General features: G+C 36.4%; 1 protein-coding gene across 1 annotated transcript; it reads right to left on the reverse strand.

The window, feature by feature from the left end:
* Positions 1–2,547: 2,547 nt before the first annotated feature.
* On the reverse strand, positions 2,548–16,844 carry LOC108099804. Its single transcript, XM_017203429.1, has 4 exons — positions 16,767–16,844; positions 13,934–14,120; positions 8,559–8,731; positions 2,548–2,751 (listed from the first exon to the last, which is right to left on the reverse strand). The coding sequence occupies exons 2-4, from the start codon at positions 14,112–14,114 to the stop codon at positions 2,548–2,550; spliced, it is 558 nt and encodes a 185-aa protein (XP_017058918.1). The 5' UTR covers positions 14,115–14,120; positions 16,767–16,844.
* Positions 16,845–18,331: the final 1,487 nt, after the last annotated feature.

The raw sequence follows: 18,331 nt of genomic DNA on the forward strand, positions 1-18,331 counted from the left end.
ATGCCCTCTGACAGTTGAGTGAAGCAATATCGTTTACATGCATTACCTATATGCATATCGCTATGTGCGACCAGATATAAATATGAGGGCTTTTTCGGTGGCAGGGGCACTCAGACAGATTGCCGAAACGATGCGGCACGAGGAGCGGGGACTAAAATCGCTTTTAAGCCAACTTTTCCTTCTGCCTTCCCTTTGCTGTTCAAACCAAGCGAAATTGGAGGATGGGAATGAATGCCAGAAAATCGCTGGCATTTATGCTTGCGAATATTTTCGGCGGCGTCTGTCTGTTCACTTATTTATACATTTCATTGGGATCGGTATGGGTCTTTAATTAAATTGCAACACAGTTTTAATGAAAAGTCGCGGACGCATTGGCAGTTATAATGTTTTGTCACTCTTACAATATTTTTAATAAGAAAAGTACTTGGCTATAAGTAAAACTTTAATATCATCTTATTCCCAAAAAAGAATATTTTAAATACATTTTAAATGAATACGATTTAGTTCCTCTTTTAAAGAAAAAGAGAGTTTTTTCATAAACACTCCTGTTATTCGGAAGTGCATTTCATGGTTTTATGTTTATATTGGTTTTTATATATTCGTTTTCGTTCTTTTTGAGAAATTATCAGCATGAAACATATGAAAATAATGAACAAACCCAAAATAAACAATCGGCAATTGATGTGGCACAAAAACTTAAACAAAAATTACTGTAACTATTTTAGTAATGTTATTAAAAGAACAATTGCCATTTTAACTAATATTTATCCTAAATGCCACAATATTATTTTAGATAAGAGAAATTTAAAATAATATCTATATTATACAAAAAAAAAACATATCACATTTATAAAAACATCAAATGTATAGGATGCAATAAACATGGTTTTTATGTGTTTGAATGTCAATGACATGGAAAAGTGAACAAAAATTATACTTTAATTGAGGATTTAAAAAATGTAAAACAATCAATGAAAACATCGAGAAGCGTTAAAAAAGAAGTACATACATATATAAATGCCGTGTATTTAAACAATTTTATCAATTAAAAGCAATTTTACACAGAAAAAGGCAGCAAATCACCAATTACTATAAAAAAGCATTCCTCGCTTAAAAATGCACTGAAAAAGGACAAATTAAAACAAAAACCTCTCGACATATTTTTTGGGCCAGACACTGTTTTGCACACACAAATTGCCCACCATGGTAGTCGAATGAATTGGTAACCGAGGTGTGGCTAACAGGGGGCTATAGCCATATAGCCTCCTCCCCTGTCGATTGAATGAAATTTCACGCTGAAAATCACATTGTTTACCAGCGAAACAATTGCGAGACGATGGCGATGCGAAAAAAATACTCTCGCACACAAAATGAGAAAAAATAAAGTAGAAAAACGTAGCAACAGGAAAATATCTGACATTTGTTGCTGCTGCTCGTTTTCGTTGTTGCATGTTGATTTTCCCTCTTGATGCAGCCGTTCTTGTTGTTGTTGTTGTTTTTGTCGCCGCTTTTCCGGTTTTTGTTGCTGCATTTTTCCCTTCCTTTTGTTTTGGCACGCGTTCTGTACATGGAAACATTCGTTGTCGCTGATTGCAGACACGCATAAAGAGCTCAAAGGACCAAAGGAGTGTCTTGTTTTGACTATAGCCAACTTTGAAATGCCCTAGTTTTATTCAGCAAAAATATCGATATTTTTAGGTAATTAAAATTAAAAGGTATTAAAAATCAATAATTGATTTCAAAAAAATGACTCAAGCTTAGAGTATAAAATAAATAAATAATATTCTGACCTGACGAACTAAACCAATCAATAACCTTTAACCTTTGGAGCCAAGTACTACAACTTCCGTTCCTTTTATTTGATTTAATAACTTCAATGAAATTTTCTTTTTTTTTTCCTAGTTTTAGATCCCTTAAGAAGCAATTTATGTTTTTTTAAAAGGTCGACAATTTCAAAATTGTTTTCTCTGCTTTGCGCTACTTAATTAAAAATCACCTTAGCAAAAGACCAGCAAATGCATTACAAAACTTAATTTAATTATTTACTTTAAGATTAATCTCCCCATTTATCATGACAGATATTGACTTATGGCCTTTAGCAATCTAAAATTTATATAGCGATGCTAAAAGCAAGGCATATTACTATTTAAATTTCCTTTTCAGTTGGGTTTCATTCCGTTCGATAACAGAAAAAAAAACTGAATAATGAACCCGCACGCATGACGGAAAATCTCGGTTAGTTAACTGAACTACTCGGACACAAAAAGCTTAACTGACAGTTGGCAGCTTCCGTTTTCGATTACGGAGCCCATTCCCCCAATCTGGTCAACAGATGCACCGGCCAACGACCAACTACCAACGACCAACAGCCAACAGCCAACGACAATCGACCATTGACCACGTGGTCGGCCACAGGAGCGTCGGTATTTAATGGTCTCATTGCGGACAATGCCGGAACTGCCTGCCAATCGATTGGATTGTGCGCTGTGTGTGTGCCACAAATTTATGATTTCCTCCCTGATTGTTTTCAATGCATTTATTGAGTGCTCAAAATGGGCAGCAGGCAGTGACGATTTTGTTGACCTCGTAGCACTGCCCGTCGGCAGTGCAGATCAATTGGGTGCGGGTGGCTGCCCTTCCTCCAAATAACGCTCGATTCCAACTGCGGTAGACATCCGTGGCACTGATGCCGTAGCCATCCATCAGCCAGCTCTGCAAGTCCGCCGGAAAAGTCTCATACACCGGCACATTCTGAAATCAAAGAAGACAAGATTATTATTAAGGAATTCCGGTCACAAGTGCAGCAAAGGAATGAGATGTTTGGAGCCATAAGCAAGTACACAAAGAAATAATATTCAATTCAAAGATAATAATGTTATTTCAATTGTTGTAGTAAAAGTATATTTAAATACCTAATCTTGAGCTACAAACTTTGTAAAAGAAAGGTACATTTCACAAATTTGGTTAACTAGACGTATTTTACTCACGAACTTAATTGTTATAATTTTAATGTTATGTAAAACTGCACTCACAGATAAAGTTATTTTATTTACCAACTCTTTTTGAATTGATCATAATTTTTCCCTGTACAACTATCTCCTAGTTAACGGCCCTGCTGGTCATGACATTGTTGAGGAACCAGCCCGACAGTCCTTTTTTCTTGTTCTTCTCTTCCTGCGAAAGCGCACGGAAATTAATTTCCGGTGCAACGCTGCGTATGAGCGATGCGATGCGATATATACTGGCAATTACAAGTGCAAAATGAAATTAATAAGAGAGTGACGGCCGAAAGGGGATGTGCAAACAGGGGCGAGTTAGCAAAGGTACAACGAACGAGCGGCGATAAAAATGTGCAAGTTTGTCAACTAATTAAAAAGGGAAGCAGCAACATTGGCTGAGTTGTAGTTTGGGGAACAGGGAAATTGCCGGCAGAGGGACATTGGCAACTTAATTGAAAACTGCAGTAAACAGCGCCAAAGCAGTTTAGTCGTGTTATATATTTTATAGCCAAGGAGGGTTGTTGAGAAAGTTTGCCCTATTGATTTACAAAATAAACAAAAAAATGAAATAGATTTTTTAAAAACAAAAACATTGCTTACTTAGTTGCATTAAATATGTTTGGTTTGAACTATATTTGTTCATACATACTTACATACATACAAACTTATTTTCTCGCAATGACAAAAAATTATCATCTTATAAAATTATTTTTAAAATTAATTAAAATTATATTAAAATTAAAAACTTTAACATCCATATTGTTTCTTTATTTTTCTGATCTTGTCAAAATGAACTAAATTAAAAAAAAATACAACACTTTTAATTTTATTAATCTCAATTTCAAAAACCCAAACTTTAGTGCCTAACCCCATTTGATTGGCCTCAGTTGACTGACTGGGGGCGAAAATTGAGGCGTGGCAGGAAGGCAGAGAGTGTTGCATTTCCGTTGACGTCAGAGTTAAAGCAAAAGGTAAACTAAAGTTCCGTTTGCGAAGTAAGGACCCAAAGGCAGAATCGGCAGTGTATAAAGTTTTAGCCACCTAGCCAAAATCTGGAAGCGTGCTTAATAAATTTGAGCAGAAAATGGAATTTCACACTGCAGCGGAGAAAACCAAACATAAACAAACACAAACAGGTGACCGGTGACCGGTGGCCGGCTAATTAAATTTACCAATTAAACAGACAAACACTTGAGACACAAAAGAGCGACTTGGCCAGAAACACAAACTGAAAACGGAGTGTTCTTCGGCCTTCTCCAGACAAAGTCGAGTGCTGCTTTTGATTAGGTTAATTTGGCTGGCTGCAAGGCCCAGTAAGCACTTGCCGAGTCAACATCAAAGTTAATTAAAAACACATAAAAGCCATAAACATAAGTGCCGAGTTATCATGCGAGGAGGCGTGGCAGCGTCATTAAGTCACCATGTCGACTTAATTACGCAAACTGTCACCGAATTCATGCTGAGAGTCGTTGAAAAATGTCGCTGTGAAAAATGTGCGATAATTATTGCCACAATTTATCTCGACTAAACGCGAGGGGCCAAAAAAAAAAAAGAGAAGAATCTAAAATAACATAATTATTTATGACGAAGGAAGAGACGACATGCGAAAGAGGAAGCAATAAAAAGTAGGAAAAGTGATAAATATGCGGCACTTTTTCTCCACCCCATGCGTAATCACAGAATCCTTGAAGGAGCTCTTTGCGAAAAAGCGGAAGTCCTTTGTTACTTTTTGGCCGGGTTTAAAGCAAGCGCATAAATAAGCAGCAAATTATTGAACGTTAAAGTTGCCAAATCAGCAGTGGGTGCTAAGCTTCCGAAAGCTAGAAAACACTTTAAAATATTATTTTTATATGTGTAGTAAATTTGGTTAAATTTTTTATTGTTAAGGAGAAAGTTTTGTGATGACTAAGAAAAATTTTTAGCTAAATTTGTTTGTAAATTGCGGAGTCATTAAAAAAGATAATTGTGCAATTTAATTTAATTTTGTTTTTATTATAACAAATATTTCCCAGAACCTCACATTAAAATCTTGTTTTCTTGTTTTTTATTTTTTTATATAAAATTTTGCACTTTTTTCTAAGTATGGAGGACTTAGAGGCACATTTTTTCTGAGTGCACAAGTATGGCCTTGCCCGAGGCTTGCCAAACAAAACACTTTTCAATTAAGCAACTTGTCAGGCTGAGCGGCCACTGCCAAGACGGTTCTTCTGTTGGTTCACGCCTACCGCCCACGGCTGCCCGAAAGGCGAAAAGGTTTAACGCCAACAAACACACACACACACACTGAGAAGACACACAAATACACATACATCCCCCTGCAGACACAGATGCGAAGAGGAAGTCGCCTAAAGGAATATGGAAAACAAATTGATGGAGGTAGCTGGAACAAAATTTAAGCCAAAAAATACCCCTTAGGGGTACATAAAAATAGAAAACGGAAAGTGGAAAGGTGAAACTCAAATCATAATTAATTCAAAGGAATAAAATTATCTAAGTGTTATTGAATAACTGATTTTTAACATTGGCTTTGTTGTTTACCTTTTTAGTTTACATTTTAAATAAACAATTTTTTTTACGTAAACAATTTGTTTGGCAATTTGAACTAGAATCTATCGAACTTTGAATAAGATGATATGAGCTGACACAAACCGAGTGGCCAACTACAACACGACCGATCAGTTCGGCTGCAGGGTATGGCCCTTAAAAACGTGAAAAGGACGAAAAGAAATGCCTGGCATAGCATATTTACGTTGCATGTATTGCTAACGAGCTGAAGAATTATGACTCCATTAGGTGAGCAAGGGGGAATTCGGGTGTTCTGGGTGTTCCTCGGATTCTTAGAGAGTCCCCAGCATAGTTAGCCTTAAAGTTCCCGGCCATTTGCTTGTTGTTTTTTTCCTAGGAGCGCCTCGACTAAGGAAGTGACGCCATTTTGTGCAGATTACGCTTTGATGAACTCACTGGAAATGGCAGAGATAGGTGGCAGCGGTGGAAGAGGGGAAATTGGGGAAATCGGGATGGTCGGGGAAATCGGGGAGGTGAAAAGTGAGGGCCCTGGGCCTCCGACGAACAGCTGAGCCAGACATCGGCGTAATGACAACGTCAACAAGACACCAAGAGATTGAATTTACAGAACAAACAATTTTCATTTGCAGTTGAATTAAGCAAAGTAATCCCCAGTGGACATTTTCCGTGCCTTTTTCTCGTCTTCAGGAGTAAACGGAGGACCTTGGTTGCAGTCCAATTGGTTGGGCTTCCAACAGCCTAATGAACAGCGGTTTTGGCTCCGCAAAGTAATCCAACTGAGTCTCGGCTTGGCCAGAAATAATGAAGTCTCGAGTTCCTGAATTCATTGAATTTAAGGCTTTGTGTCAAGGAAGAGGTGTCTACATAGAATTGAAAAATAAATAAGAAACTAATACGACTTTGGGTAGCACTTTCGTTGCTTAACCTTAAAGGTATGTAAATGTTTGAATTTTAAATAAGATATGTCACAGGCTTAACCGTTTATATTAAAGGAACTGTTGTGACTTCTTAATTAATTTAAAACTTTTAATTAAAAGAGTCGGAATATAAAATGAAATTGTTTTGTTAAAACAAAATAAGTAAATTACTGCCAACAAAAGCAATAAAAATGTTTAAACTCAAACTTGGTTAGATTTTTGTATCTTTATCTTTTATTTATATGTACCTATTTATATATATTTTTTTTAAAGGATATAATACAACAAAAACAAATGGCAAAATGTATAAAGACATATTTAAATAGTTGATCTTGATGTTTTAGGCACCATCAATATTAAAGGTAATAATCTCTCAGTAAAATATATGCAACAAAATGGATCCAATTTATAAAAACTGGGGCTCTGTCACAACCATAAGGTTTTTCCTTATCAGTATGAAAAATATTTAAGTACAAAGCAACCCGCAAGGCGCTTATCAGTACCAACTAAAAACACAAAGCAAACTCCCCTGCTCTTCTGCTGCAAACCATATATCTCCCACTATCAGTGTCGTTTGTTTTGCATAAAATTTGCATTTATTTGTGCGGGACAATCTGCGAAATTGAAAGCAGATGTCTCAAAGCGAACCAACCAGCCACAACAGAAGCCACAGGACCAGCAACATTGCAAAATGCAGTAAGGAAAAACACGGAGATGGGGTAACCAAAATCGACTCTCAAGTCCAAGTTCCCTGGGGCAGAAAGGCAGTTATTTAAATTTTTGGCCAAACCCTCGAAAAATATGCTGCGAGTGAAAATAGAGCATGTACCAAGCTCAGGCATAGATTGTGGCCATCCTTTGCCGAAGATACCATCTCTTTATGCAAGTGCTAATGAGAAACTTTCGATGCATGCCATAATCCAATCTTTTTTGGGCCTCAGCTGCCTGCAATCTCGTCCAGTGAAATTGCTTTTGCTTTAAGGCAATTTCTGCCAAGTTGATGATGTGATTATTGCGGAGAACTATGAATTTTCAATCAAACTGATGCATTGTAAGGCAGGTACTAGATATCCTTTTAGAAACTCACTTGAAATCTGTTTGAAAGTTTATTACATTGTCACTTATTGGATGCCAAATGATATTTTTAACTAGTAAAGATTAATATGGTATAAAAAATCATGAATCAAGAAATATCTATTTATTATATTTTTTAAAAAGTACTAAAACTTTACAATTCTTACTCCAATTAACATATAGGATATAAATTAATGACTAAACATAAAAAATGTATAAGCTTGATAAATCTGTACCACATTGGTATACTTAAGGAGAACTATGCATTTTTAATCAAACTGATGCAATGTGAGCCCAACTAGGAATCCTTTTAGGAATTGACTTGAAATCCAGTGGAATGTTATCTACATACAGTCACTTAGTGAAGGCCCATTGATATTTTGTACTAGTTGTGGTGAGGTAGTACAGGAAAATCTTCTTCTCATAGAAAAGTCTTTTATATGTTTTGGCAAGTACTAAAAGTTTTCAGTTTCAAACTATTGTTAACACACAAAGTACACATTGATGGCTGCCTCTAAAAAATGTATTAAAAGCGATAATCTTCATGGCTCAATTTACACGCCGCTATTAACCATTGAAATTGAAAGTTTAGTGCCCGCCAAGATGTATAATCTGCAGTAATTATTTGGAGGGGTGTAATCCTAAACCAAATGATAAACTCGGCTCTGGGCTAAATCGGCTATTGCCCCTCGGTTCGATGGCAGCTGAAGGCCCTGATAAATCTTCAGCTGCTGCCTGATTGTTTTCAATCCGGGGAAGCGACGTGGCGTGCCTGCTGGCTGTAAATGAAATCCGGCGGCACTGGAGCGTGACCACGATGCGGTCACGTGCCTGGAGAAGCTCCTCCAAGGGCTCCACATCGCCCCTGAAAAACCCCCTTTCAACCGAAATGCAGACAGGCTCTGACAGATATCCGGGGCAAAGTTAAAAAAAATACACCATCCAAAAAGTTAAGCAGCAACAACAGCGTGATTTATGTTGCCAGGAATTATCTGGCTTACCGATTCCGAGACCAGAGCTAAGAGGCTAAGAGCCCGCTCACCTGAAACTCATTGGCCATTGCGGCCAGCCAGTTGGGATCCGGGCCCTCCAGCAGGAACTGCTCCTGGTCCTCGACTACATCGACCACCTCCACTTCCTGCAGCGTCGGCGGTTCCAGGCCGACGGCTGAATTTATGGCCGAAGCTAATTGGTACAGCAAAAAACGGGTACGACCTGCAATCACAATAAAAAAGACAGGGCTTTGAAAATGTACTGTAAGAAACAATTCCTAATTAACCAACAAAAAGTCGCTATAAAAGGTTTGCTATAATTCCTATTAAAAATAAATAACATAGGTTTTTTTAATAGGTTTGATAATATTTATTACAAAATACAGCGTTCTTATTTAAATAAAAGTACTTAAGTATGGAGTAAAAATAAAAATATAAAAGTCTTCAAAAAAAATACAGAAAGAAACGATTTCTATATAATGAACTAAAAGTCTCTGTTTCCTTATTCAAATCCTTTTGAAAACATAGAACTAAGTTAGACTTAAGTTTTTTATTATGCGCGTTGCTGTCATTTAAAATATGAAATTATTTAAATGACCTTACTCTAGTAATAAAATCAAAGAGAAAAATGCTTAATTCTGTAAAGATAAGGTTTCTTTTGGTAATCGAACCTTAACCACGTCTTCTATTTCAGTTGAGGTTTTTTAACTTAAGTTCTTTTGTGGTAAATCGTTTTTGAAAACTTTCTCTTTCTCACTGTAAGTCTCTTTTTTTAAGTAGTCTGGCTAAGCAAGAAATTTAATTTTAAAACACTCCAATGCGCCCGGCACCCACCCTCGAAAACCCCAAAGTACTCGAGTATTTGAAGCCTCCTCAAGTGCTGTTTTGTTCTCAGATTGTGCGCCAAGCATTTTGTTTGGGTTCAACTAGCTACTTACTGTCAGTTAAGTGCAAGCGCCACAGAAAACCAGAAAATGGCAGGGGAAAATGGCGAAATGCGGATGGGGAAATGCGATCCGCTCTTTAGGTGATTGGCAAATGCGCACATGAATCTTTGATAAGCGTCTCGAATTGCAGTCATTAGGAATTTCAGGGTCTCGAATGGCATTATGTCGACGGCAGCTGGCAATCAATTGAACATTTACGAGAACAATTCTTCTGCCCAATCATCAGGCCAAACGGACAAAATCAAATTGCTTGGCAATCACCTGGGAAAATGAAGAAAAAGGCCGATGATTGACAAAAGTCCAAAAACGGAGACCTTTTTTTTATAAAGGATGCTTCATTCAGCTTTGAATGACTCTCTAATTTCCGTTTCAATGGGTTAATACAAATAATGCAGCTAAAAAAATCGTTTTAAGAAGGAACAAGGATTTGATTTATGTTTATCTTTCCAAGTGCCTTTTAATGTTATTTAAGTATCAAACTTTCATTTTAATAATATCCATCTTTTTTTTAAGAGAAAAACCTTTTTTGATCTTCATTCCTTAATTTATTAAACGATTATTTTAATGATAAACATTATGGTTTTTATTAATATTATTTTAGGTTTTTAGATGAACCCTTAGATTAATGATGCCCTGGATTTCAGCCCTAAAAACTTATAATTAGGTTTTTATCCTTGACATTTAATACAAAATTGTTTGCACCTCCGTTGGCGTAGTGATTGCAAACTTATTTAATTAAGTTGTGTACGAATTATGCGCTTGTCACTCGAAACTAATTTCCAACTGCAGTTCAGAATCGCTTTGGCCAGGAACTTTTCGTTTCGTTTCGTTTCGTTTTAGTTCTTTTTTTCCGCAGCTTTGAGCTGTCGCTAAGTGCTGCTACTGCCATTTTGCCTAGAAATTCGCGTTACGCATACGCCGCGTTGACGTTAATCATACGCCATGTTTAACGCACCGCAAAAAAGTTCTCCGCTGCATCCGCGGCAATAAATCACACATTTTAAAGTTGAAAGTTGGCCGAAAAGCAAAACCAAAAATAAAAACACAACAGCGGGCGGAAAACAAATGCGACAACTGACCCAAAATGTCAGATGGCCAAATGGAAAGCGGCGAAATGGGAAAACGAAAGAGGAAAGGCCAGCAACAAAGTGAAGGCAACGTTTTCTTCTCTTTTTGTTTTTATTTTTTTGTTTTTTTGTTTGTTACAAAAGCGAAAGTCGCCGATGATGCAGTGGCTGCTGTTGAGTTAGTGTCAGTTGGCTGTTCACCGCTGTTCGCGGCCTGTTTGTTTTCGCTGGGTGTTTATGTGGGCCAAGTTGAACTACAGCATCATCACGTGACCACTAGAAATTTGCATTTTAATGGCTTCCCCGGCATTTGGCACTACTTATCCTCAATTGTGTAGAGTGGCAGCGGAAAAAGGAAGAGCTCGTGCAGACGGTGTCAAGGAGGAGCACGGCCAGTGGATGGCAACAATATGTGTTAAGTGTTGTCGTCGGCGCTTAATGATGCCAAGAATAAACTTCGCCCACACACCCACACACACACACTCAGGCAGCGAAAAGCAAAAAAAAGAGCTTAAATGTTATTGGAATAGGTATTTTAAATTTAACTTAATAATTTTGTTTTATAAAGACAGACAGTTACAAATTTAAATTTAATTTAACAAATAATTCTACAATTACAATGGTGGCAAATACTCATGTTAAATTTTCTCACTATATTCACTTTACAGATAAAAATAGCTTGGCGTTAGTAGATATGGAATCAAATGATTCTAAATTCCTTAATTGCATTCACATAATAAAAACGTTTGGGATTCTTTTGGATTTAATATCAAATGTTATTTAATTTATTTAGTATTTAAGGTTATTAGCTCGCTACATTAGTTAGCTATAGTGTTGAGCTTTACTAATATTTCTCAGAGTGTAGGGCTGTGTTACTGTGCTGACAACACGCGACGCGCAACAACATCAGCAGTAGCAACATGAAGCAACGCATCGGTAAACAAACAAACGATGGCGGCGACAACGCGTGACAAATGACACCAGCGACATCAAATTCCGCTTGCAACGTTTGCTGCAACGGAAACGTTGCAAGGCGGTAAGGTTTCGCATGGCGCGGATCAATGGTGCGACAAGGAATACAGGATGCGGGAAAGGAATGTGGATAGTCCCATTCCGAAGGTCCAAAGGGAGCGAAAACAGGCAACAAGCGGATATAGCGATTGTCGACTATCAGCGCCGGAAAAAAAACACGAAGAAAATAGAAGAATAACGAGAATATGAAGAAGAAGAAGTGGGATAATAGTGTCACACAAAACGCTCAGCAAGTGATAAGAGTACAGTAGTTACTAGATACGACTGACACAACTAGTAGTCATATTTAATATTATAGCAAAGTCATTTAATCATACTATTTACTTTTAACTTTTTTATTATATCTTTCATGATTTTTACATTTTTTATTAATCTAAATATATTTATAAACGTTTTAAATACTTTTCAATTTCTTAGCATTTGCAAAAGCTATAAAATGGGCTTAAAAGTTTTTGCTCTTTTTATTTTTTACCCAAAGTTGAACCTTTACTTGTGCACATATAAAATTTCCTTTTTAGCCAGAGCTCACATTAACATTTATGCTCGTTTGAGTGCCTACGTTTCGCTGCAGCTGCTCGTGACTGTTTTTTGCCATCTTAACCCCTTGTTGCCTCTTTCCAGCTCCCCGTCGCTTAGTTCTCAGGTTTTTGAAGCGGCGTGGTGAGCTTAGAGCCAGAGACACTTGAGTTATTTTCGGTTTCTCGACGGAATAGGAATGGGAATACGCGCAGATTGCAGATCTGTTGTAACTTAGTGTAGTATAGGTGAAAAGGGAAATACCAATTAAGAATGCGTTGACATTCCGCCCACCACTCTTGAGATTCCACTCCATCTGACACTCCAGCGGAGACAACAGTGCGTATGCGTGATAAACAAAGCTAATTGGAAAACTACGGAAAACTAGAGTCAAGAGTAGAAAATCAGAACTGACAACCATAAAAGAGCGACACAATTGGGATAGCTTGAAAATTTATTTGACCTAAAATTAATACAATAACACAATAAAATGTTTTGATATTCTTAAGCACATTTTTCATCAGTTGCAGTATTAATAGAGTTTATAATATAACACAATATCGTGATTTTGGCAAGGCAGTTAATAGAAATCAACGCCAGTTAGTAAAGTTCGCTTCTTTTTGAACTAAACTGTATCGTCTGATTGGCAAATGAAATGAATGTTTTTACCACAGTACTCATAATATAGACCGTCCTTTTTGGTCGACATACAGAATCTGGTTAAGGGCACAGCTTCTCTTCCAAACCATAAATTTAAAATTTTTCCGGAGGCTACTGATTTTAACTGGTATTCTCCTTTCTCATCATTAATACCTAGCCAGTAATATTTGGAACCTTCAAGTTTACGTTGAAGATCTATCAACTCATCGTTTGTCTCAACGGCTGCCAAATAACCTCCTTTTTGACGACATAAGTTTTTAGCAGAATACCAATCCGTTTTCACGTTGTGCTCTATGTAAAAGTATCTTGAGCCAATCAACTCAAATCCAGGTTGAACTTTTGAACTTTTGGTCACCGACGTGTTGATCTGGGCTGCCATCCTATCATTTTTTTCCACTGACTCCTTTTGAGCTGATAAAGTTGCATTTAAAATAACAGCGAGGGTATTGAACTGATGTCGAAGGTTGGCAAGGCCATCATAAAGTGGACGCAGTGAAGCCTGGCAAAACGCTCCACACTGATTTGGGGCATCAGTCAAAACACATCGTGAAGAGCATTTTTCCTTTGAATTTGTCAGGTTGACGAAGGCATATACCAAAAAAAATACAATCTTGTGCATTTTGCGAACGTAGAACCACAAAAGTTGAATGTTACCATCGAACTGATTTTGGATCAATTAACATACTTTCGAAGAGGCCTTTAGAAGCTATCATAAAATAAAACCAAATATGATATTAAGAGGCGGAAACCCAAATTGTGCAGATGCTTTAGTCACTATTGATAAGCCACGAGATAAAACATTTGCAAATAATTAAATATTAATTTGCATAGCTCATTTTTTTTTGTGCACATTTTTCGATGTTTAGTCAAAAACTGTGGCTTATCAATGCTGAAAAAAAAGCTGTGGAATTTGGTTTTCCGCCTCTTTATAACATTTTTGGGTTTAAGTTGTTTCTCAATTTGTTGTAATTTGGGAGAGAGCAAAATACATACATACATATTTTGGATTAGTACTTAAAAATTTACGAACGCGGAATACCGGCTAGCTTGCTAAAAACTATACATTATGAAGGATTAGAAGGAAGTAAGAACTCTAAATTCAGATCAGAAACAATGCATTTTCAAGCGCTATAATATTTATATATAGTAACATTTTTAAAGTGGATAGCCAAGTTTGCAACACTGCTGACTAACAATTCTTACCTGATGCAGGCACTCCAGCCAGGACCCTCTGTCCTGGCGATAGTCCTAGTACATCCATCCTTGGTGCACCTCCTGCTGCTCCTGTAAGTGCTTCCGGTAATGAAGCCAACACCGATGCCAGCAGGCACAGAAATATATATAGCTGCAGCCGCGGCTGAGAACTCCTTTTGATTGCTGCCATCCTGCGCTGCAACGAAGGATTAGAAAGTGTTCGTTCAATTCAGGCGGCATCAAGTTATTAATACAATGGAGGGTCTTCTTGGAGGGACCATTGTGTGGAGAAGGGAAATCAAATTGTCTGGCGCATAAAACACAAAACAAAAGGTTCGGGTGGGCCAACAGTATCCATGGCTTGGCCTTTGGTTGGCCTTTGTTCAGACAATTTATTCGAAAGACAAACCAATGCAGGAATATGTTTAGGGAACTTTTACCGATCTTATTTTACTCACTAAAACTTCATTTGTATAATTGTAATAGACTAATTATTTGCGTCTAATTTGAAGAGACTTAGCGATAATATTAACAATTTTAAATTTTAACAATTAGAAATGGTATTGCAATTTGTATAAATTTATTTAAGGCATCCAATAATAATTTATTTTAACTCGTATATGGAATTTCTATAAAATCTTTTTAAATATCATGTGATAAATTATACACATTATAAAGAAACGCTATTTTTACCAAATTTTATTTGTTACTTCCTTAAAAGGTTTGCTTTGTTATATTTTTTGTTGAAATCCTTTTTTTTGCCAAATTCTACCTTTGTATATTTAATGTCTGCTTTCATTTAAAAAAAATCACATCCCAAAATTTAAAAAATTTTAAAAAAAATTCAAAATTCTGAAGTTTTTCTTTGCTTTGAATTGGAAATTTGCAAAGGCGCTCCGAACTGCTGTCTCTGAACCCCAACTTGCCAGTTTTTCCAAGACGAGACTGACAACCAGCATAGATTGCAAACCACTTTGTTCCTCTTGTTGCCGGGCTTATTAACGCTCCAGCGAAACCCCGCTCCATTTTCCCGTCAAACAGGTCTGGCTGCACAATAGGAAATGGGGTAAAATCCTTTGGTCTCGCCCATCAGACGTGGCCTCCCATCGACAGCCATTGTTAAGCGCCATCAATTGAGCAATTTGAATGGCGGCGACTAAAGATTTATGAGCCGCTCAAGCTTCAAGTTGCCCAAAGAATTTAGATCAAGACTTTAAGACTCGAATGATTTCACATAGAAACAAACCATGTGAGATTGCTATTTTCGTCAAAATAGTACATTTTACGGATGCAATCAAAGAAGTTTTTTAAAGAGCCCCCAAAAGCAGCAGCAAAATTGCAATAACTTGACTTATTTAAACATCTTGTGTCGCATTTTAAACGTTTATTTTGAATGTCTAAAGGTTAAGGTAACTAAAAAAGAAAAGCGTTTTCTTTATTCTATTTTCCTTAAGTGCAGTAAACCCTTCAAGTATTTGGCAACAATTAAGCAGCTTAAAGAGTGCATTACTGCCATTTACTTTTGCTCTCTTCTCGCTTAACGCGCCATTTAATGAGTGGTAGAAAAACCGAGTGGAAGGAAGCGACTGTGGAAAGGATGTGTGGCGGGGAAAACGAGCGTAAATGCATAGAAAACAAGGAAAACATGGCGGAGGAAAATCTCTCATTCACTTCCTCTTCTTGAACATACGCTCGATTGTCTATCTGCAATTGCTATTTTGTCTTTGTGGCCCCGAAAAGACAAACAGAGAAGGGAATAAAGAAATTTTAGATAGGAAAGCAGGAGCATTTGCAAACAGGACGGGATAATGAGCTCCAATGGGTGGACGAAGCTTCAGAGGAAAAAAGTGAAAATAAAATCAAGAAAGCTACTCAATAATTACCAACTCAATAAGATATCTTAGCATTTGAGTTCCAAGTTCTACGACTAAAGGTGTACAAAAATATTTATAAAAGACGTACCTAAAAAAAAAACATTTTTTAGAGACAGTTATATGTAGCTAAACATTAATATAAATATGTTTTCTTTAGGGATTATTTATTTAATAATATAAACAATTATCAAACAAATGCTCTTACAATAAAGTCACTATCCGTCAATGTATTTAAGAAATACATTTTTTATGCAACTAATATAATAACAATAATTGCAAAACAATAATTGTTAATTCTCTTTATTTCTGGATTGTTTGCTTTAGGCTATGGTATATATCCATAATCCGTATTTAGTTTTAACCTAATAATAGTTTTGATATAAAATATTTCTAGCATGCGTCACAAGGTTCCTATTACACCTTTTTCTAGACAAATACACTTATGGTATTTTATACACAACAGTATTAAGGTTAAAAAACAAAATGTTAAAAAAACAATTGTCGCCCTTGAACTAAATTCAAATTTTTATGTGTAAAAATATGAACCTATGAAATATGAAATAGTTTATTTCTGTACTGCCATTTCCTAAAAATGAAGCGTTTTATTATATTACTAAGCCACCTGAAATCTTATCAGCCTCCCTAAAGTAAAAAAAAAATAAACAAAAGAAAAAAATCCTCAATAAATAAATCACCCGATTTTGTATTGTTTGAAGAATTGAGTAAATATATGCCAATAAATTCTTGCCAATATAAATTTAATGCTAAATACATATTTTCAGCTATTTAATTGCCATTCGAGAGAAACAGTTGTATTCGACTCTCTTGTCAGTTGCAGATTTCCCTGTTTTTCACACTGTCCATTATTATTTGTTTTCCGGCTATCTTTGAAATAAAATTTAATTTCACAGCTAACTCTCTTTTTATTACACTTTTAACTAAGGATCTGGTTTATATATGTACTGTACCGTTAACCCACTGCCAATCGGCCGTTTGTTTTAATTGTTACTGCTGCCGAAAAATGCAAACGTTCGACTGAAATTGAAAACGAAGAAGGAGCTCGAAATAAAGACAAAAAAAAACATGATTGAAATGTGAGAAATCAATGCTAGAAAATTGCTGTATAATGTGAAGTACATCAGTGCGGGGGCGATGAAATGATATCAATTGATAACAAGCAAGCAAAACGCTGATAATGAAAACGCCGCAGGGGCAAAGTTCAAAAAAGTGAAACGACAAGTTGGCGTAGTTGAAAATTAATATGCGTTAAATGTGAAGAGCTGTTTGTCTAATTAAACAGCCCAACAGCCCAAGAAATTGCGATTGCTACAAAATCAAATATTAAAACTGATAACTGGTGAAGAGCGAGGCCCAAATTGGTGATAAAGCTTGTTTTGGTAAAATAACCATTACCAAATTGGTTGCGCCTAATTGTTTTCCAGCACAATTGAAGGATTGCCATTCTTACATTTAATAAATGTGTATTAATTTTAATTTGAATAAATAAAATTAATTTTCTAAGTATTTTAATGTTTTATAGATATTGCCATTGTCCCTCACGTATCCTATTCTTTTGTAAACACCTTAATTTTAAAACCGCATTAAACTAAAATTAAAAATTTAAAATTAATTATTTAGCCATTAAAGGGCAGAAATTGGCAAAAAAGTTAAGAAAATATTATTACTTATGAGATATTTTATATTTGACTACCTCGATTGTTATTCTTTTAATTAATAATAATAATAATTAACAATACATTATATAACAACGGTGAAGTCTGAACGATTGAGTGACTTGGCTAATGTGATAAGCTTCTCCAACATTTTTTGCCATGCTACCTGTTGTACAAAAACAATTTTACAAAAGCCAAAAGAAGGAAAAAAGCCGCTTAGGCCACCCACTTGCGCCCACTAATTCATTTTAATAATTGACCACCTTTTCGACTGCCTTCGTGAATGTTTTTCATGGTGGAAATATGCTTGTAAGCAGCTCTATTAGTTTTGACATTCATTTGACAGTTTGATGAATGAATTAAGCACACAAAGAGAGCAAATATTTATGAAAGAAATTGGAATGAATGCAAGGAGAGCGGATATGAAAGAATGGTAAAAGAGAAGGAAACAGGAAACAGGCAGAGAAGGGGGAAATATTCTGAATGGTGATGGAGGAAAAGGGGGAAATATTCAGAGAGATTTCTATCGCTTGCACACAATTTACCTAACATTTTTTTTCAAACTTCTTGGTCGTCTTCTTGGCCCTCTTTCTTATTTCCCTATTTCCTTGTCGGCCCTTAAATGTCTTCGTAACCCCGAGGCCGCCAATTTGCTTCCAATTCCTGCTTCAAGTGTCTGCGAAAAACGAAAATTTTCGCCATTCGGGGAAAACGGAGGGCACTAGGCAGATTCGTATCGTGGAAAACAATTTTAAATGGCGCACACAAAATGCCGGAAACCAGACACAAAATGCTAACGGAAAGGGAAACAGACGTTTACACACACAGACACCCGCACGCACACACGCAAACGGAGCCAT

The sequence above is a fragment of the Drosophila ficusphila genome, unplaced genomic scaffold (assembly GCF_018152265.1).
Source record: "Drosophila ficusphila isolate 14025-0441.05 unplaced genomic scaffold, ASM1815226v1 contig_106, whole genome shotgun sequence".
Lineage (NCBI taxonomy): Eukaryota > Metazoa > Arthropoda > Insecta > Diptera > Drosophilidae > Drosophila > Drosophila ficusphila.